Source organism: Lynx canadensis, chromosome B4, assembly GCF_007474595.2.
Source record: "Lynx canadensis isolate LIC74 chromosome B4, mLynCan4.pri.v2, whole genome shotgun sequence".
NCBI lineage: Eukaryota > Metazoa > Chordata > Mammalia > Carnivora > Felidae > Lynx > Lynx canadensis.
In genome coordinates, this window is record NC_044309.1 from 123,832,403 (window position 1) to 123,853,846 (window position 21,444).

General features: G+C 45.8%; 1 protein-coding gene across 2 annotated transcripts in view; it reads left to right on the forward strand.

Moving 5' to 3' along the window:
* TXNRD1 (thioredoxin reductase 1) overlaps positions 1–20,887 on the forward strand; it is a 72,613-nt gene extending 51,726 nt beyond the window's left edge. For both annotated transcript variants that reach the window (XM_030320414.2, XM_030320413.1), the window contains exons 13-16: positions 1,896–1,991; positions 5,998–6,132; positions 18,878–19,335; positions 19,400–20,887. In XM_030320414.2, coding sequence (XP_030176274.1) covers positions 1,896–1,991; positions 5,998–6,132; positions 18,878–18,940 — 294 coding nt within the window. In that variant the 3' untranslated portion in view covers positions 18,941–19,335; positions 19,400–20,887. The remainder of the gene's footprint in view (positions 1–1,895; positions 1,992–5,997; positions 6,133–18,877; positions 19,336–19,399) is intronic.
* Positions 20,888–21,444: the final 557 nt, after the last annotated feature.

Consider the following 21,444-nt stretch of genomic DNA (forward strand, 5'->3'; position numbering starts at 1 on the left):
TTGAGACAGAGAGAGACAGAGCATGAACAGGGGAGGGGCAGAGAGAGAGGGAGATACAGAATCGGAAACAGGCTCCAGGCTCTGAGCCATCAGCCCAGAGCCCGACGCGGGGCTCGAACTCAACGGACTGTGAGATCATGACCTGAGCCGAAGTCGGACACTTAACCGACCGAGCCACCCAGGCGCCCCTTAAAAGTCTGTTTTAAATCTCTTAAATCTTTTTCTTATTATATGCATCAGTAGTAATATCTTGATCTAATTAGTATCACATTAGTAACATCCGATTGTAAAACTAGTATATCCTCATAGGAAGTTAGAAAAATTAGGAAAATATAAAGAAATTTGAATTCAAGAAGAGATCATTGCTATTAATATTTTGGCATGTTTTCTTCTAGTTTCTCAAAATATTTATGTGTTTATATAGTGTGTATATACGTGTGCATGTATAATTGTAGGTACATATGTCTTAATTTTTTTTTTTTTAATTTTTTTTTTTTTCAACGTTTATTTATTTTTGGGACAGAGAGAGACAGAGCATGAACGGGGGAGGGGCAGAGAGAGAGGGAGACACAGAATCGGAAACAGGCTCCAGGCTCTGAGCCATCAGCCCAGAGCCTGACGCAGGGCTCGAACTCACGGACCGCGAGATCGTGACCTGGCTGAAGTCGGACGCTTAACCGACTGCGCCACCCAGGCGCCCCTTAATTTTTTTTTTAAGTGTGATTAAGTTATGTGCATTTAATGTTAGGTCATGAGCATTTTTCCCTAAAAACAGCATTTTAAAAAATGACTTCTGCATTTTTGGATGCTATACAATAATTTAAGCCATACTTTTATTACATTGTTTCTAGTTTTTCACTATTACAAATAGAATGATGACCATCTTCATAATTCATTGTCCATTTCTCTAGATTATTTTCTGAGGATAGATTTCTATTGAAAGGTACTTAAAATTTGAGGTTCTTAATGTATATTTCATATTTCTTGACAGGCTTTGGCTTTCATTTTATTAGAATTTGCATTTTTCGTTATAAAAGTAATACATTTCAGTTGAAATTTTGAAAATGGAAATAGCAAACAGTTACCCATAGACTAATGTCTGTAACACAGCAGTTGCTAGCAATTTGGGGTAATTTCTTTAATTATCTTTTCCCTGCATAATTGGTGTGATACTATGACAGTATATTCAGTTTTGTAATCCACATTAAAAAAAAATTCACATTGCATTACAACCTTGAAGAACACTAGAATAGCTACGTAATCAGTAAGTTTTTAAGAGGTAGCCAACCATATATATTTTGAATTGAGGGTAGCAGCTGGAGGAGGAAAACAAATCCCTGTAGTCACCCAGACTTAAGTTTATGAAACATCAATAAAAATATCTGCGTCCCTCCACCTTCTCATCTTCCTCCTTCTCTTCTTCTCTCCTTCCTTTGGTGAATAATGCCAAAGGAGGAAATGTCTTTGGAAGCATTAAGCAAGGAGCTAGATAATTGCTCTAATTGTTCCTGGCACCTTGCTTGTTTCTTGCCCAAAGTTGTCATTTCTGTACAAGATAGTGTTGGGTTTTTTTTTCCTTTTCCTTTTTTTTTTGATGGAAGACAGCAAGTAATTACCTGGCTTCTTTCTCTCATTTGTCTGCTCTTTGTTGTTATTATTACTTAAGGTTTATTCTTCTCAGGTTGAGATGTAATTAAGGGATGAGCTTATAGCAAAGAGGCTTAACCACAAGTTTAAGGTCATTTACCTTCTACCAAATTCCTGTTTATTCCATGAATTTTATTCTTTAATGAAAGTAAGTATCAAAGAGCCTCCAGTGTTCTCAAACCACACCGGGTGTTTGACAAACATCTTTCTTAAGGTAATGGGTCTCAATTGTGTTTGTATCTTTTTAGGTTTACCATAGTTACTTTTGGCCATTGGAATGGACGATTCCATCAAGAGATAACAATAAGTGTTATGCAAAAATAATCTGTAATATCAAAGACAATGTAAGTGAAATCCTCATTTAATCCTTTCTCCAGTAATTTCATTTTGTTTTTACTATGTGGTTCTATTTTGATCCCATGATATACATTGCATTCCTTTCGTACTTCACCTGTTGGTCTCCCCAGCTGAGTGGACATTATCTGAGGGCAGGGGTCATGGTGATGCGCTTGATCTCCACTCAGTGTCACTGGCACAGGGCTCTGCCCTTGGTAGGCAGGCAGGCAGGCAGAACTTGCGGAGCGAAGACCGCAGAGACGATTTGAGAACTGATGTTTGTGTTTATAAAAGGAAAGCAGTGAAGTCACTGTCTAAAAATGAGAAGATATAAACGGAGTTACACAAGTTTGTATCCTAAGCAGCTGGCACTAATGAGAAAAGTGTAATAGGAAGAGCTCTTAATTGGGTTCTGGTTTCAGATTTTGTTGCCTGCCGCTGCATGTCAACCAGTAGCTGAAGGCCTGTGGCGGACTCCTTGACCTCATAGGGTTTGTTTCCACACCTACACGATGATTGAGTAAATTGTTGGTTTTCAGTCTTTTTTTTCCTTCTCTTTTCTTTTTTTTTTTTAAGTTTAATTCTTTTTGAGAGAGAGAGTGCGAGCAGGGGGAGGGGCAGAGGGAGAGAGAGAGAGAACCCAAGCGGGCCACATGCTGTCAGCGCAGGGCCTGATGGGGGACTCGAGCTCCACAAACCACGAGATCATGACCTGAGCTGAAACCAAGAGCCAGACACTCAACCGACTGAGCCACCCAGGCGCCCCGTCAGTCTTTTTTTGACTGCTGTCCCCATTTTATTTTATTTATTTATTAAATATGTATTTACTTAAGTAATCTCTACACCTAACATGGGGCTTGAACTCATGACCCTGAGGTCAAGAGTTGCATGCCCTTCCTACTGAGCCACCCAGGCAACCCCCCCTTTTAAAAAAAAAATTTTTTTTTAATGTTTATTTATTTTTGAAGGGGAGAGAGACACAGAGTGCGAGTGGGGGAGGGGCAGAGAGAGACAGAGACAAAGAATCCGAAGCAGGCTCCAGGCTCCAAGCTGTCATCACAGAGCCGATGCAAGGCTCGAACTCAGAAACCGCGAGATCATGACCTGAGCCGAAGTCGGCCACTTAACAGACTGAGCCACGCAGGCGCCCCGTCCGCATTTTATATTGTAACTCATAACGCATGTATGTACACATCTTTCGAGAAGCGGTATTTCTAATTTCGTTGGGATCTTACCTCTCAAAAAAAAGTCCTGAGTAAAAATGTAAATGGTGCTAAAGAATCCATAGTTAAAAGCCCAATAAACTCATACTTTTCTTATTTTGAGATTTGAATATAATTAAACCATGTGTCCTGTTTAGAAACTACTACTCCAGACAGTAGTACAGGAAAGCCTGGATCCTTTACAAAAAAGCTCATCCTAGATGCATTTAATAAATGAATGTACTGAGACACAGTTGACGTAAAGAACACTTTTATGCAGTTTTTTTCTTTGCAGACAGAAGTTTTATTAAAAGTATTTGTATGAGCGTATACGTTAGCTATCGTGCTACTGTGGACAGAAGGGGAAACTGATGTTCTTGCTGGCAGTCCGATCTCTGCCTCTAGCAAGAGCTGGTTCAGTTGCGTGTAGCAGTCAATTGAACCTCCACGTTTTCCTTCAAACCAAGCAAATTTGTTTTAACTGTATGTAGTTCTTTGGTGTTTTTTCTTTTTTTTTAAAGTTTATTTATTTTTGACAGAGACAGAGTGCGAGCATGAGCCAGGGAGGTAGAGAGAGAGACAGGGAGACACAGAATCCGAAGCAGGCTCCAGGCTCTGAGCTGTCAGCACAGAGCCTGATGCAGGGCTGACCTGAGCTGAAGTCGGATGCTTAACTGACTGAGCCACCCAGGCGCCCCTGTAGTTCTTTGGCCTTTTTTTTCACTGTTGTGTCATTTGTTCAAGTAACACTTTTTAAATATGATATAAAGAGTAGTTTTCACTATTAATGAGCCCAATTAATTAAAATAGTCGAGGCCATAAGTAGGGTGGTCTTACTCTCAGCTATTTTCATTGGCAAAGATAGTATTAGAAAAGATGAATACTTGTCATTGTTCTTTGGTCATGAGCAATCTTTTGTTTTTTTTAAGTGTATTTATTTTGATAGAACATGCGAATGCGTGTGAGTGGGGGAAGGGCAGCAAGAATAGGAGAGAATCCCAAGCAGTGCTTCGTGCTGACGGTGTAGGCTCAAAATCATAAACCGTGACGTCATGACCTGAGCCGAAACCAAGAGTTGCTCCACCGTCTGAGCCACCCAGGTGCCCTGTCATGAGCAGTCTTAAACAAAAGCATGCTTCTAGAACTTGACCATGCTTGGGACATATGCTTTATTCGCTTTGAGTCAGTCATTTCACAGTGTCTACATGTGCTTGGTTTTTCCAGTATTTAGTATCTGCTAGGCTTTGCTTCTTTTTGTATGCTATTCTCTTTTTTTTAATATGAAATCTTTAACATTTACAGAAAGATAGGGAAAGTACCTACCACCCAGATTCAGTAATGTTTCCCTCTTGAAAGAGGGAAACCATGACAGGAAATGTTTATTGAGCACTTACTATGTACCCTGTACTTGTTAGAAATCTACATGGTTTCACTTAATTAATTCTTACACAGTCCTGTGCAGTGTGTGTTGTTATTATTCCTGTTTTATTGATGAAGAAACTGAAGCACATGGAAGTTAAGTAAGTGTGCTCAGGCTACTTGCCTAGTTAATGGCAATGGAACTCAGTCCCAGGCAGTGTTGATCCCATGCTGTTAAGCATTATCCTATGCCTGTGTAATCTTTTGTATTCCTTCTCGATCCTGTACTCCTCACTCCTTGCCCCAGAGGCAACACTGGCCTGGAGTGTCTCCCCTGTTCACGGTTTTATGTTTGCTCCCCGTTAAATATTATGCATTGTGGTTTAATTAAGAATGGTATCCTCAGCTAAAAAGACAAGCCTGCAACTTTGATATATCTCTTTTTTTGAGATCTACTCATATTATCAGATGCAAATCTAGTTTATTTTCAGTGCAGTGTGTTTTGTGCTTTATCCATACACTAAACCCCTGATTGGCAGGATGAATAATGTGAGAGTCCATCGTGGAATATTACCATACTTTGGCAACTGTTTTCCAGGCAGCGATTGAACCTTAGATAAGGCTCTGCACCCCGCAGCCTGAGTTGCCTCATCTGTGATGAGGAGATTGGACTAGATAATATAGCTCAGTCATGAAAATCTGAACATTAGGATGCATCAGATTTCTCTGCCCTTGGCAGAGGTAGCCAGAGTCTGGGATATAGAGTTTATTCAAAGTAATTTCCATATAGGTATTTCAGAATTGCCAAACGTTTCTCTGTTGGTTTCAGGAATGTTTTCAGATTGGAAGCATCTTAAGTCTAACTGTGCTGTCTACCCCCAAAGCCTTAGTTAAAATGATTTTTAAATTTAAATGACTGCTTTTCTTTCTTTAATTTTTTTTAGATTTTATTTATTTATTTATTTTTTAATTTTAAGTAATCCCTACACCCAGCATGGGGCTTGAACTCCCAACCCTAAGATCAAGAGTCGCATGCTCCACTGACTGAGCCAGCCAGGAGCCCCTAAGTGGCTGCTTTTAAACGTTCCAGCTATCATAGATAGTCTATCTGGAGCCTTGAGACAACCAAATAAAGGAGATGAGGACACATCTGCCCCTTTGAAAACATTTTCCAGAACATTTTGGTGCTTATGGAGTTGCATACGTGTTGGCTTTTAATGATTTTCCCCCTCATCGCTCGAGGCCGGCTCTTGTCTCTTCCTTCTTGCTTGGTGTAACCACCACACTCTGTGGGCCCATGTTGGAGTATCTTCAGCCCAAATCGCTTTTGGCAACTGTAAATACAAGTCTTTGATCATTTCTGAACAGGGTTTTAGAATACACAGGGTTAACACGCTAGTCTGTTAAGGGGGAAAGAATCAGTGTGACCGTCTTCCTTTATTTTATATCTTAGGAACGTGTTGTCGGCTTCCACGTCCTGGGTCCAAATGCTGGAGAGGTTACGCAAGGCTTTGCAGCTGCACTCAAGTGTGGACTGACCAAAATGCAGCTGGATAGTACCATCGGGATCCACCCCGTCTGTGCAGAGGTGGGTCACCTGTGCGTCGACAGCTCTGTTTAAAAGTGCCCGTCGCCTGGCTGGCAAGTGGAGGGTGTAGCGCTCTGAACTGGAGCTGGGGTCTTTCTGCTACAGTGCAGCTACTTCTGTGCATCCTTACAGTTCAGCTCGTGATTGGGTACCTCAAAAAAGCCTTGGGTCTAGAAACCAGTTTTCCTTTTCCAAATATTTTTCGTTCCTGATGGGAACTAGATAGTGGTAGCATGCTATTAAATGGTAGGAATGATGGTGGGGATTTATTTACAGAGATTCAACCTTTTATCGCGTCTCCTCAGTTATTTTCATGGCTGGCAGCGACTGGTGCCATTCATACCCGGAAAGAGCTTCAGTCCTAGGTGTCCCAGAGCCATCTCGAGGCTAAAGGATGTTGTCTGCCTCTTTAGCTTTTGGTGTCAAAGGATGAGATTTGAAAGTGATGCTTTTATTTATTTTTAAAAAAATTTTTAATGTTTATTATTTTTGAGAGAGCGAGCACAAGCCGGGAAGGGCAGGGAGAAAGGGAGACACAGAGTCCGAAGCAGGCTCCAGGCTCCGAGCTGTCGGCACAGATCCTGACGCAGGGCTCGAACTCATGAACTGTGAGATCATGACCTGAGCCGAAGTCAGACGCTTAATCGACTGAGCCACCCAGGCGCCCCGAAAGTGATGCTTTTGAAAGATGAAGCAGACAGTAGAGCTGGAAGTCGACCGCTCTGGGCCTGTGGGTGTCCGTGTTTCTTCATGCTCGTCTGGGGTCATGCCAGGGTTGAATGGTGTGCTGCTTACTGCCACGTAGGGCTCGCGAACCACAAATGTGTCTCCTTTGGAGACTGGTGAAGGTTGGGGGGAGGTAGCTCATATGAGTCCAGCTTAGGATACGGACTTGGAAATTGTAGCCGTTACCTGGCCCCCGCCGTCCGTGGTTTCCAGGGCGTACGTGTGCGCACACGCACACAGGTGTGCACGTTCCTGCCTGATTTCGTCCAGGAGCTCGTTAACTGGTTGGTCTCTGTTCTTTCCGCCCTTGAACAACTGAAGTCTTTGCTGAGCGTGTGAAATGTCGGCTTTACGACCTGGAGGAGGGAGGGTTTTGGTTTCCTTTGGCTTTGCCTTTCCTGTGGCCGGGCAGTGTCTTCCTCTGCGTTCATATGCACCTGGCTAGGGTGAAAGCACACAGTATGGACAGGTCTAGTGACCAGGGCGTTATTCCCAGAAAACGACTCTTTTTGTGAAATAAAACTAAACTTTTAAGAATGTGACCCCAAATTGAAAAGAGTCTAGGTTGAAGCTCTTAAAGAATGTACGGTGAGTATGTCTTTCGTTCTGTGTAATGACCAAGGCTGTCTCTGCCTAGGGAGGGAACCAACTAGCTTCATTTTTTTCAAAAACTCTTTTAGTGAGAACATTAGTGTACGAACTCCACTCGTCTAGGGCTTATGTGACCAAGTGCCACACACCGGGTGGCCTACCACAACAGAACTTGATTCTCGCTTAGTTCTGGAGGCTGGAGGTCCGAAATCAAATGTCGGCAGGGCCATACTCCCTCCCACGGCCCTCGAGAAGACTCTTGCCTGGCCTCTTCCGGCTCGTGGTGGTCGCTGGCAGTCCTGGGCCTTCCTTGGCTCGCTCCTGCATCCCGGCTTCCGTCTTCCTGTGCGTGGCCTCACCTGCTGCATGTCTGTGTCTGGATTCCTTATTAGAAGGACATCAGTCATTGGATTAGGGCCCACCCGAATCCAGCCTGACCTTATTCAAATAAGGTCCTGTTAACAGGCACCCGGGGTAAGGGCTCGAGTGTATCTTTCTGGGGGACTTAACCCACAGCAGTGAGTATACTTACAACTTCAGAAGTCAGTCCTCCATACTTAAAAACGACAGCAGCCATCTCTGACATGGATGAAGAGACGTCTCAGCTTGCGTATGTGAGCGTCTGACTTTTTAAATCTGAACTTAGCTGTCGGTGGGCCGGTTAAAAGACCGACTCCCACCGTCCGCACAGGCAGCGGCCAGCGGGGTGGCATCGGGCGGGTTGACCGCCGGCCGGGCGGGGAGATGCGCCGAAGAGGCAGGGCTTCCCGGAGCCAACCAAAGGCCTCTCCTCCTGGATACACCTGGCACATCCGGGGACCTTTGTGAATCTCTGCTGCTGTGCATCTCCATCAGTCAGTTCCCGTATGGCTGTGAAGCTTGCAGACTGAAAGTTTCACTGCTTTGACGGGGCTTAAAAAAAGTTTGTTTTTCCAAGCTGGTGGTTGACGAATGAGAGAAAAGTGGGGAGCTGTCTCACTCCGTGAACATGTTTGTTGTGCGGTTCTGTGTGTAGCGCTGTGCTGGGCGCTTGGGGATACAGCAGGGATTTAGGATGAGACCAAGAAAGAGCAGGAGGCCGCTGAGTCCAGGGCCAGGTGCAGTGGAGCGTGACAGGTCCCGATCAGGGAAATCCAAAGTGGTGTCTGGAGGAGGGAGTTCTCGTCTGAGGCAAGTAAAACGTGCTGGGAGAGAGCCAGTCACAGGGAATAGTAAATACAGGGCCTCTGTGGGAGGGATCGTGTTTCTTCACGCAGCTGGAAGGCCCTCAGCACGGCTGGAGCTTGGAGAGCCCAGAGAGAGGTGAAAAAACTGTGCTAGGAAAGGAGGTAGGAAGGTCGGTGGCCTTGTAAACCGAGGCGGGGTGTTTGGGCTTTATCCTGGGGCCTTGGTGTTCAGCCGAGAGAAGGTTGGATGGGGCAGGAGTGCCGTGATCAGACGTGCCGTGAGGAGAAATCCCTGGCCGCGCTGTGGCATGGGACCTCGTGGGCCAGAGCAGGCACATGCGGAAGTAAGGATGTGGTGCCGGCCTGAACTGGGGCGGGGGGGGGGGGGGGGGGGCGGCAGTGGACATCGAGAAGCCCTGGTGGATTTGAGAGAGAACTAGGAGGTGGGCTTCCCTGAAGTGGGAGGGGGAGGGTGTGGGAGTGAAGTAGGGAGCAGTAGCAGAGAAAGCAGAGTCCGGGGGAGTCATGCTGGCTGTGGCGCTGATGTCCTGTGTGTCAGGCACTGTGCTCTCTGCGGAAGTGCTTACGCGAATTCCCCGGGGAGGGGGGGCGGGGGGGCAGTAGTATCTCCATTTGACAGATGAGGGAGGACCCTGGGGACAGAGGGGCTGAATAACTTGCCCACGGCTCTCCAGCTTGGAAGTGGCACAACCAGGATTCTAACCCAGGCAGTCTGGCTCCCCAGGCGCCCGCCGCTGTGTGAATGATACTCCACTCGTAGGCCCCTTGTACGGCATTTGACACGGAATTTAAAAAGTGGCAACATGAGCGTGGTGGAGACACACACAGCTGGATTGTAGTCTCAGCAAGATCTCCGTGAACCCGGCCACAGCACCCAGCTTTTCAGGCACCTTAGTCTCCATGTTAACTAAAACAGAGGTGACGTCTACGTCCTAGGGCTGATGAGCAGTGCTGTGCGGAAAGTGTTTGGGGAGAGTTCCTGCACCCGGTATTGGTATTGGTGGTATTTCATTATAGAAGATGTGGCTTCAGTCAAGGTGATCGTTACAGTGTTTTCTTTTTAAATGTTTGTTTATTTATTTTGAGAGAGCGAGCGTGAGAGATCTCATGCGCTGTGAGTTCATGACTTGAGCCGGCATCAGGAGTTGGACGCTTCACCGACTGAGCCACCCAAGTGCCCCTACAGTATTTTCTAAGGGGGTTGCAGGGTGTGCTGGGAAGGGATGCATAGTTTGAAAGCGCTCCTCTCTGGGGCGCTTGACTAGCTCAGTCAGAAGAGCATGTGCCTCTTGATCTCGGGGGTCGTGAGTTCAAGCCCCACATTGGGGATAGAGATTTCGTAAATGAATAAATAAAAACTTAAAAAGAAAGAAAGAAAAAGCTTCTCTGGTGATTTGTTAAAAAATTTATTTAGGAGCGCCTGCTGCCTCAGTCGGTAGAGCACACGACTCTTGATCTTGGGGATCGTGAGTTTGAGCCCTACATTAGATGCAGAGATTACTTAAAAATAAAATCTTAAAAAGAAACGTATGTAAACTAAAAACAACAACAAGAACAAAATAATTCATCCATTTCTCCCACCCCCCACACCCGCCTCTTGCAGCCATCAATCTGTTTTCTCTGTGAGCTTGTGTTTTATGTTGTTTGTTTTTGTTTTTTGAGAGAGAGTGCACATGAGTGAGGGAGAGAGACAGAGAGAGAAAGAGAAACAGGATCTTAAGCAGGCTCCACGCTGAGTCTGGAGCCCAACACGAGACTTGATCCCACGACCCTGGGATCATGAGCCGAAGTCAAGAGTCAGATGCTTGATCGATTGAGCCACCTAGGCGCCCCTGTTGTTTTGTTTGTTTTCTAGATTCCGCATATAAGAGAGCTGCTATAGTTTGTGTTTTTCTCTGACTCATCTCACTTAGCATAATGTTCTTGAGGCCATGCATATCGTTGTGTGTAAGTGGCAATGTTTCATTCTTTTTTATGGCTGGCTAGTGTGTGTGTGTGTGTGTGTGTGTGTGTGTGTGTATGTAACACACACCACATTTTCTTTATCCATTGATGGACATTTAGGTTGTTTCCATATCTTAGCTATTATGCTGCAGGGAATATGGGGGTGCAGATATCTTTTCAAATTAGTGTTTTGGGGGGGGGGAATATATATCCAGTAGTGGCATTCCTGAATCACATTCGTAGTTTTGTTTTTAATTTTTGAGGAACCTCCATGTTGTTTTCCACTATCTGTGTTATTTTCCATAGTGGCTGCAGCTAACTTGTATTCCCCCCAACAGTGCACAAGGGCTCCCTTTTCTCAGCATCCTCACCAACACTTACTCTTTACTTTTTGAGACTAGCCATTCTGACTGGTGTCAGGTGGTATCTCATTGTGGTTTTGGTTTGCATTTCCCTGATGATGAGTGATGTGGAATATCTTTTCGTGGCCATTTGGATGGCCATTTGGGAAAATGTCTGTTCAGATCTACCTATTACTTAATTGGGTTATTGGATTTTTTGCTGCTGAATTGTACATTTTTTTTTATACCCCTCAGTATGAAACCAGATTTTGAAAAACCAAAATGTTCTGACCCTTGACTATGGAAATACTTTTTTTTTTAAACTTTCTTTTTTTTAACGTTTATTTATTTTTGAGACAGAGAGAGACAGAGCATGAACGAGGGAGGGTCAGAGAGGGATACACAGAATCTGAAGCAGGCTCCAGGCTCCGAGCTGTCAGCACAGAGCCTGATGCAGGGCTCAAACTCAAGGACCGCGAGATCATAACCTGAGCTGAAGTTGGCCACTTAACCGACTGAGCTGCCCGGGCGCCCCCGGAAATACTTTTTAAAGCTTCTTGATCGATGGGGCGCCTGGGTGGCGCAGTCGGTTAAGCGTCCGACTTCAGCCAGGTCACGATCTCGCGGTCCGTGAGTTCGAGCCCCGCGTCGGGCTCTGGGGCTGATGGCTCAGAGCCTGGAGCCTGCTTCTGATTCTGTGTCTCCCTCTCTCTCTGCCCCTCCCCGTTCATGCTCTGTCTCTCTCTGTCCCCAAAAAAATAAATAAACGTTGAAAAAAAAAATTAAAAAAAAAAATAAAGCTTCTTGATCGAGGGAAAGTGAAATTTGATTTGTAGGGAATTTTTAGGGACTCTTTCTCCGTGTTAAATGGTGGGTCTAGCTTGGGCAGTAATTGGATATGCTACTGGACCCATTGGTGTTTTTCACGTCCAGCCTCATGCTGTAGGGAGGTGGCACACAAAATGCCCCCGGAATGTTTGTTACTAGTCCACATGAGGTATGGATGGAAATGAAAAAGGAAGGGTTAGAAACTTTAAGACCTATTTGACAGTATCCGATCTTGGCTTTTAATTTTACATGCCTTTTAAATTTCATTTTCCAATACATTTTTGTTGAATTTCACAAATGTTAGTCCACGGGATGGATTGGAAGTAATTTAAAAACTGGTCTGAACACTGTCCTCAAGTGTTCAGAACCAGCCACAGCTCCCCCGGCCGGCTGTGCATTGTTTGTGGAGCGAATCGCTTGAGTGGTCTTCATACCGTTTTGATAAAATAACCTGGGCAACTGAGCGATCTTTGGTTCTGAGGAGTAATTACTTAGAAAAGCCGACAGATTCGTCAGTTGAGGAATTGCTATAAAAGGAGGAGAGAGTACTCTTGTTATGAGGACTGTGGTGTCTGTACAGGTGGCGGGGGTGGGGGGGTTGTAACGCTTGGAGCATCAGTAACGCATTAGTGCTATTCAGTGTGAAGGTAGGGTGGTGATAATTTATTCCGGACTTCTGTAATTGAAGCAGCAGTAATTGAATAGGAAACTGATTGCACATCATTCAGAGTAGTAATTTCAGCTAACCAAGTTTATCCGTAGGGGAAAAGTAATAGCTTGAGAGGAGAGAACGTTAGAAAAGACCCCTGTGAAATGTTTTTAAGTGAATCTTAGTACTGAACATCGGAAGTTTTAATTAGCAACATAATTGTGGCCTAGAGTGGAGGGTCTTGTGAGGCTGGGAGGTAGTGGCAGACCGGAATTGAGGTACAGCAGCTCTTGACCTTTGTAAGTGCTCTTTGTGTTGGGTTAGAAAAGCATGAAGAGGCAGCCTCCATGCTCATTTTTAAAGTATGTGTTTTATGAAAATTCTTTTTTTTCCTTTTATTTTATTTTTTTCTTCAATATATGAAATTTATTGTAAAATTGGTTTCCATACAACACCCAGTGCTCATCCTAAAAGGTGCCCTCCTCAATACCCATCACCTACCCTCCCCTCCCTCCCACCCCCCATCAACCCTCAGTTTGTTACCAGTTTTTAAGAGTCTCTTATGCTTTGGCTCCCTCCCTCTCTAATCTCTTCTTTTTTTTCTTCCCCTCCCCCATGAACTTCTGTTAAGTTTCTCAGGATCCACATAAGAGTGAAAACATATGGTATCTGTCTTTCTCTGTATGGCATATTTCACTTAGCATCACACTCTCCGGTTCCATCCATGTTGCTACAAAGGGCCATATTTCATTCTTTCTCATTGCCACGTAGTACTCCACTGTGTATATAAACCACAATTTCTTTATCCATTCATCAGTTGATGGACATTTAGGCTCTTTCCATAATTTGGCTGTTGTTGAGAGTGCTGCTATAAACATTGGGGTACAAGTGCTCCTATGCATCAGTACTCCTGTATCCCTTGGGTAGATTCCTAGCAGTGCTATTGCTGGGTCATAGGGTAGGTCTGTTTTTAATTTTTTGAGGAACTTCCACACGAAAATTCTTAAAACAGCTATGTACAAATAAAATCTTATAAGAAATTGACCTCATTAGTTTTCTCATCTAGACCAATCAGCAGTGGCACATGCTTTACCATAAGCATGTTATTGGTACAAGAAAAGTAACTAGGAACTCTTTTTTTTTTTTTTTTTAACGTTTATTTATTTTTGGGACAGAGAGAGACAGAGCATGAACGGGGGAGGGGCAGAGAGAGAGGGAGACACAGAATCGGAAGCAGGCTCCAGGCTCTGAGCCATCAGCCCAGAGCCCGACGCGGGGCTCGAACTCATGGACCTCGAGATCGTGACCTGAGCCGAAGTCGGAGGCTTAACCGACTGAGCCACCCAGGCGCCCCTAGGAGCTCTTTTTTAAAAAATCTTGCATTTTTGATGGGTTTAGTTTTTTTTTTTTTTTTAAGTTTATTTTACTTATTTATTTAGAGAGAGCGTGTGAGCAGGGGAGGGGCAGGAGAGAGAGGGAGAGGGAGAATCCCAAGCAGGCCCTGTGCTGTCAATGTGGAGCTGGGACCCATGAACCCCATGAGATCATGACCTGAACCGAAACCAAGACTTGGATTCTTAACGGACTTGAGCCACCCAGGTGTTCCCAATGGGCTTAGTTTTCTATCCAAACCTACCAGTTCTATTTCTAAAATAATTCCTGAGAAGTAAAACTTAAGCTTGTAAACTTTCAAAGACTTTTACATATCTTTGCTAACAGATGAGTGCCTTATTATTTTTTTTAAATGTGAATCGTTCATATTTTCTCCTGGCTTCATTTTTGTAATGTTTTAAAATACTGTCCATCGGGTCTGCATTTTTTAAGGTGCTGATGATAAGGTGCTGATGCAGGAAGTAAAAAGGCGTTGTCACTGCTTTAAGATTGAAATGGACCAAGGACTTTTCTCAGTAATGTTCCTTCTGTCCATAAAAGTATTTTCTCCTTTTATTCAGAGGTAGTTTTGGTGCTGATTGTTATTGCTTTGACTTGCATAAGTGAAAGTGGCCTTGATTTGTTGTACTTTTTCCTCTTTGTATTAAAAACCAGGAAAGCGGTTATTTCTCAGGAATCAAAGGGGTAGCTGACCAAAAGGTTTGTCCAAGTGTGCCAACAAGGATACGGGCACTCTGCGAGTCTTGCATCCCCTGGGGACTCACCTAAGCCATGGCCTCCAGTCTTACTAGACGCTTAGTGTGGCTGCAAAAGCTTGGCCTGTATGTAGGGGAGGCTAGAAACATACCAGTGTTTCCCTCTAGCTTGCTTGGTGTGGCCAAAAAGGTTTGGATCGCAATCTTAATTATACTCAGTAGCCAAATATGTTTCTAAGTTTGATTAACTGAACACAAAGCCTTTTTATGTTTTCGTGACTGGGCAATACGGGTGGACAGTTTGGGTGACGATTTGGGTCTGTTCCTCACCGGTGCTCTGTGGGCATCGTAGATCAGCTGCGACCCCACTCCTATGCCGCTTTGCTCCAGGCCCCACTGATGAAAGCAGCCCCTTCCCGGGGCGTTTCTCGCTAAGTGGCAGAGGGGAAGGACATGTAAAAATGTGTGCCTTGGTGCTCAGGATTTTCAGAAATGACACATCCCACTTCCATACATGTGTCCCCAGTCAAAGCAAGCCCTGGGCCCCTAACATCCAATAGGGCAAGAGTATATAATGTGTGGTCTACACAAAAGGTCTTCACAGGGAGGTGAAGGCACTCTATGTTTTGGAAACTAGCAAAAGTCTCAGAGGAGTTCAGTCAGAATGATAAAGACAGGAACTAAGTGTCAGTGTTAACACAAAGATGAGATTTGACAGAGGAGTGGAATCAGACCTCATAATTGATTACTTAGCAGCAGCAATGGAGACAGAAGAATTAAGCATTAATTCCGGATGTATGGCCTGGTAATGGCATTCACCAAGGAGCCGGAGTAAGGGTTCAGTCTTGGACATGGTGAGGTTGACGTGCCATCCGGGAAGAGGTGTTCGTTAGGTCTTACTGGCGTGTAGTTGAGGAGGGACACGGTGGCTGGGGAGATAGTGGATTCATCTGCCTGAAAGGGAGAGGCGGGCTGAATGAGATGTGTGATGCGAGGGTGTCCAGGGGGGAGCGCTGGGGGTGGATGCCCTGGGCAGCACCTTCCGGCCTCAGTGGCAGCATTTGTGCGGCACACTGAGTAAGTAGAGCAGGTGGCTGGGCTGCACGGCCCGCCTTCCGGGGGCTCAGCCCATCAAACCGGGCAGATGAGCATCCCAGCAGGCCTGGTGCCGTGGTGGGGGGCGGCCACAAGACAGGGATGTGGGCACGGTCATTCTCACGGGACAAGAAGAGGAAAGAAGGAGTTGTCAAAAGGGAGGTGAGGTCGACGACGAGGGCTACAGAAGGCTGTGCGCGGGGAAAACCGCAAGGTGCCCTCTGGGTTTGGCGGCAGGTGAGTCCCTGATGAACCACAGGAGAGGTGCTTCGTTGGCCTGGCGGGGATGGAAGCCAGATTTCAGTGAAATGAGGGATAAAAATAGATGATGAGTACTGACAGCTTAAGATTGTGTCTATAAAGAGGATAAGAGACGGTGGTGGTAGAGGTGATCCTAAGGTTGAGGGAGGATTGTTTTAGGATAAATGCAGTGTGAGCCCTTTTAAATGCTAAGGAGCAAGAACCAATGGAAAAGGCAAGGTGAAGAATCAAAAGGTGTGGGTTCAGGTGATGTGTGAAATGAGAAGGTGAGGGGATGGGATCCAAAGCCCAGCCTGGCAGAAGGAGGAGTTATGGAGGAGGAAGGAGGGGCTCGCCCTGGGTGGCGAGCAGCAGGCAGGTGATGGTGGGAAAATGTGTTATCCCTTTGTTACGTTTCCCTGAGCTGGAGGAACTTCCTTTAACATTTTTTGATAGTAGAGGTCTGCTGGTGACAAAGTCTCTTAGCTTTTCTTTGTCTGAAATGTCTTTATTTTGCTTTCTTCATGGAAGGAAGTTCCAGGTTGACAGGTTTTTTTGTTTATTTAGCACTTTGAATCTGTGCTTTGTTGTTGTCTTCCTCTAAAGAGTACTGAGTTTTGTTTTTGTTTTTGTGGTAGACCGTTAATGTCCTTGTGCATCATTTGATCCTTTGGAAACTTGTTTTTATGCTTTGTTAGGGTGGTTTAGAGTAGCTTTTATTCTGGCGCTAGTAATGCTTAGCCCTATTTTTATTTTATTTTATTTTAATTTTTTTTAACGTTTATTTTCTTGAGACAGAGAGAGAGACAGAGCATGAGTGGGGAGGGGCAGAGAACAAGGGAGACACAGAATCACAGAGCCCGATGCGGGGCTCAAACTCACGGACTGCGAGATCACGACCTGAGCCGAAGTCGGGACGCTTAACCGACTGAGCCACCCAGGCGCCCCTACATTTATTTATTTTTTGATAGAGACAGAGCATGAGTGGGGGGGAGCAGAGAGAGAGGGAGACACAGAATCCAAAGCAGGCTCCAGGCTCCAGGTTCCAGGCTCCGAGCTGTCAGCACAGAGCCCGACACGGGGCTCGAACTCATCAGCTGTGAGATCATGACCTGAGCCGAAGTCGGACGCCCAACCGACTGAGCCACCCAGGCGCCCCAACGCTGTTTTTAGATGTGGCTTTCTAGGGTCTCTACTGATTGCTCAGAGAAGCCTCTTGACTCTGGTTAGTGAGAACTGGAGCATCTCCCAGCCCTGAGTGGGTTCTGGTGGTGGTCAGCTTCCAGCTCTCTGTCTGGTGCTATGTCTTCTCTGGCTTCATGGAGCCCTGCCCTCTAGGTGTGCACAGCTTGGTGTTCAGCCAGAGATGAGGGGACAGCTCTTCCTCGGGGTGGCTGCCTCTTGGGAATTTGACCCCCCAAATCCCAGCCGCCTCTCCCTCCCCAGCCTCCACTCTGTCTCTTCGAGACCCTGAGATGTCTGTGTTCTCTCTGGGCTCCTTCCTCCTACTGCACCAGGTAGATGCTTCCAGATGGAAAGCCAGGCCTATTGAAGGCTCACCTTGTTTGTTTCTCTTTGTTAGGGAATTACAGTCACTGCCTGTTGTCTGGTGTTTTGTCCAGAGAGCTGGTGTGGTACCAGTTACTCCATTAGATCAGGAATGAAAATCTGTTTCTAAATGTATAGAAGTATTAGGTTTCTAAAAATCTTGACTGTAGGCTTCCTATTTGGTAAAACTACAAGGTAAGCAACTGATGGTAGCTTACCATCGGTAGACTTCCAGACTTTGGATTTGGCCAAGAATTCGCAGTGCATTGCCTGCATTGGCACTCCACAAGAAATTCTACTGTGTGGTGCTTGGGCATACCGGCATTAGAACGGATCAGGCCATTGGGGACTCCTGCTAAAAATAAGATTCCTGGGCCCTACCCTAAATCTGCCATATTAAGATCAGTATAATTCCTGTGTGTTTTAATCAATGTGAATAGACTTTGTTCACCAAAGTATGAGAATCATTGTTTTTGTATAGACCCTCTTGCACAGTAGCCAGTAAAACAGCTGCCTGACGATGTTAAGGCTCTAAGTCCGTAAGCACTGAGTGTTTGTAAGGATATGACATGAAGTGGTCTCATCAGTCACTGCAGATGAAAGTATCAGTTGGTCAGGCACCCTGGGGATCCAGTCGCTTAGAAGTGACGCATACCCTCCAACCCATCAATTGTGTGTCTAGCTCTGGGTGCAGGGAGACGACTGGGACATCACGGAGCCTGTCGCAAACAGCGTATCAGCAGTAGCAGGGATAGCCAGCTCTAGGAGCCTGGGTGTATAATGTGTAATATATTCACTGTTTGATAGTTGAGTTCTGTAGTCTACAGTATGTATCGTATACTAGAGGAACTGAATACTATTCAGTGACAAATGGAAGAATTAGAGCCATTTGTAGCCATATGGGTGAATTACGGAAATACAGTATTTCCGAGGAATACTGGGGCCCAGGACGCAGACGACAGAACAGTGCATCTGTCATCTTGCTATTTAGATGCAAGGTTGTGAAAAACCTACAAAAGGACTGCAGGGAATGTGTAGGAATGGTGAGCACTGACTGGGGGAGGGGAGGAAGGAGGTGATGGGGGGGGGGGACACACGTGGGGCTCTAACCACATTTGTAATCCCTGAGCTGAGTATATGAACACAAGGGTTTTGTAATAGTACACTTTATACCTTTCTGCACATCCAAAATATTTCACCCTGCATTTCTCTTAGAGAATTGACGACCAGCCGGGGCGTCTCATTTAATTGTTTTAATCACCCTCATGGTAATAAAGTTCTTCATTAGTTATAATCTAAATTTTTTTCTTTCACCTTGGTTTTAAAATGTCTTTCCCCTTTTATCCTCGGGAGAAGTTGTGACATTCCTGGTCATGTCACTCTCCTGTTTTCATTCATTTGAAGTGGTCCCCCAAGTCACTCTTGATAGGAATGGTGCTGTCTGTTCTAACTCCCTGTTAACTCATCTGTTCAGGTGTCTGAAAATCTCATGCTTTGTCCTCCCCGCAGGTATTCACAACCTTGTCGGTGACCAAGCGCTCTGGGGGAAGCATCCTCCAGGCTGGCTGCTGAGGTTAAGCCCCAGTGCGGATGCTGTTGCCAACACTCCAAGCCACTGCTGTGTTAACTTGCCCAAGTCCAAGGTGCAGATTTTAGGAAGGGTTTTGTGCTTTGGCACCCGCGTGTCCCGCGCTGGTGGCACCCAAGGCCCCCTTGGATCTCTCGGGTAGAAGGTGGTGGATGGAAGGCAGACAGCGTCGCACTGGGGTCACCGTGACGGACTGGAGCTGACACTCGGCAGCGCATCGGAGGGCGCGTCCATGAAGTCACCGGCCCCAAGCCCCCGCGGTGGGCGGTGATGGAACAAGTGCCGAGCAGTTTTAGCGCGACCTCTCCGTTCTGGATTTGCTTATTCTCATTGTTCAGCTTTCTCATGTTGATCACTTTCTTCTTTTTTTTCCTCCAAGGTGTACTTATTCTCATTGTTCAGCTTTCTCATGTTGATCACTTTCTTCTTTTTTTTCCTCCAAGGTGTACGTGATTACTAGAGATGAGAAACGTTAGCAGTCGATTTTTGTCCAAAAGCAAGTCTTGTCTAGAGTGTGCAAGTAAGGTGCCTCGCGCATGAGAGGCCCTCGGAGGCTGCATAGGCTTGTCCCGTGAGAGAGAACGGTCCCGGGAGCCAAGTGTCCTGTTTTATGTGACTCACCTGTTGAGCAGGGTCTCCCCTAATGAGTTCCGTGTCCACCAACGAGTACATTTATGATTGAATCTGGCCAAATTAGCCCCATGTGCCACATCACCAGTTGTGAGGTGATGGCCCCTTGGCCAGCCCGTCTCAAGTGACGTTCCCCGGGGTGGAACTTGGAGCATGGTTCCTGCCAGTACTCATCATGGAGGCGAGGCAGAGGTACACCTTAGATGGGGAAAAACAATAAATGTTTTCCTTTACTTGGTTTATTGTGTGTTGGTCAAAGTGAGCTCTTTTGCAATAAGAAACATTTAATTTGTGTAAAACTGGTTTTTTTTGTTGTTGTAACTTTAGCTTTAAGTTAAACACACAAATATCACGGCCTTACTTTTCACACGTGCTATATGTATCTGTCCCTTCCTAAGAACCACATTCATAGGAAAATAGGTCTTCCCACACTTAGGATTTAACTCTTCTGTGGTAATCGTTTTTTTAAGGAAGCTATTAATATCATAAGTTATTTTTGAACACAGGTGGATGTGAAGGATTTTCATTGAAAAACCGAATGGTTTTGCCTTTTTCTGTTGAACGGATGACCGTTGCTGGCAGAATGGTGGCAGTTTTTGCGCTCCGTTAGCTTTCCAACTCGTCTTGTTACAAAGAGGGATTGACTCTGCAGCTGTAGATTTCTGTGTGAATGTGCTGACTGTTCCAGGATTACGTGGAGGCCACCTTGTCTTTCTCTGAGTTGGCTTTTAAACGTGTGCTGTGGCCACCGGGCCTCCCGTCCGCAGGCCCTCCGGCCCCTCTGTCAGCTCTCCCCTCCGCGTGTATTCCAGCGGCAACCCCGAATGCTTGGTTCAAAGTACATTTCTTGGTCACCTCAGGGACCTTCTGCGCCTGCCTGGCTCTTAGTCAGCAGAGCGCCTGCGCCTGCCCCCCAGGGTGCTGCCTCCCGCCCTTACCCCTGCAGTGCTGTGAAGAAGGTGGGAAGGGACAAAGAGGGGAGTTGAGGCAGTTGACTGTGTTCGGTTTTATTTATTTTTTTAACCGTTTTTTTTTTTTTTTTTTCTCCAAGCCTGCCAGTCTCTGAAGTTAGAACAATAGGCAGTATGATTTTCGTGCCTAATCATGTTGTGATTCTCTCTTCTTAGTGGGATGGAATGTTCTGTCCCCCCAAGAAGGATTACACTTTATATATAGATTTGTCTTGTTTAGATTCTATAATTGCCCACTGTACTGAGATTCCTATTAAATTCCATGTATTTTTGTTATGTATCTTCTGGGAAAAACAGACAATGTGAAACATTAAAAGGTATTAATATCCACCCTGTGTGCCTTCTTATTGAATGGTGGTGTCGGAATGCTTTGCCGGATAGAGTTCAGGTTCTGCGTCGATGATGACGAGAACTAGCTGCTGAGATTTACGTGGTAGTGCTGTCGGCTCTTCCGATTCCATCCTCCAGCTTACTTGAGGTCGTGATCTTTAGAGTGGCACCAGCCCCCCACCCCGCCGCCCCCAACCACACTCAGGTGCACTCTCTCTCGGTCCCAGCGCTTCGTACGTCCGCAGCTACGTACCCCTGTTACCTCCCCACACGGCCGCGTGCGGGTCTGTAATCCTTCCTCTCCGGACCGAGCCGTCCTTGGGTACGGATCCACTGGTTATGACCATTCCGGCTTCTGGCCGTGTCTGGCACACGGTAGGTGTTCAGGGCTCAGTTGATTCACTCACGTGCACCTGATTTTCTTATGCATCAGTTGTTAAGCAGAAATGTCTGTTTTGTGTTAACCCGGACCGAAACCTTTCCAAAACGTCTGTTCCATCCCGGGCGATTGCCGAGGGCTGACAGAATCAGCCCGGTGCGTGTTTGCCGCAGCACGT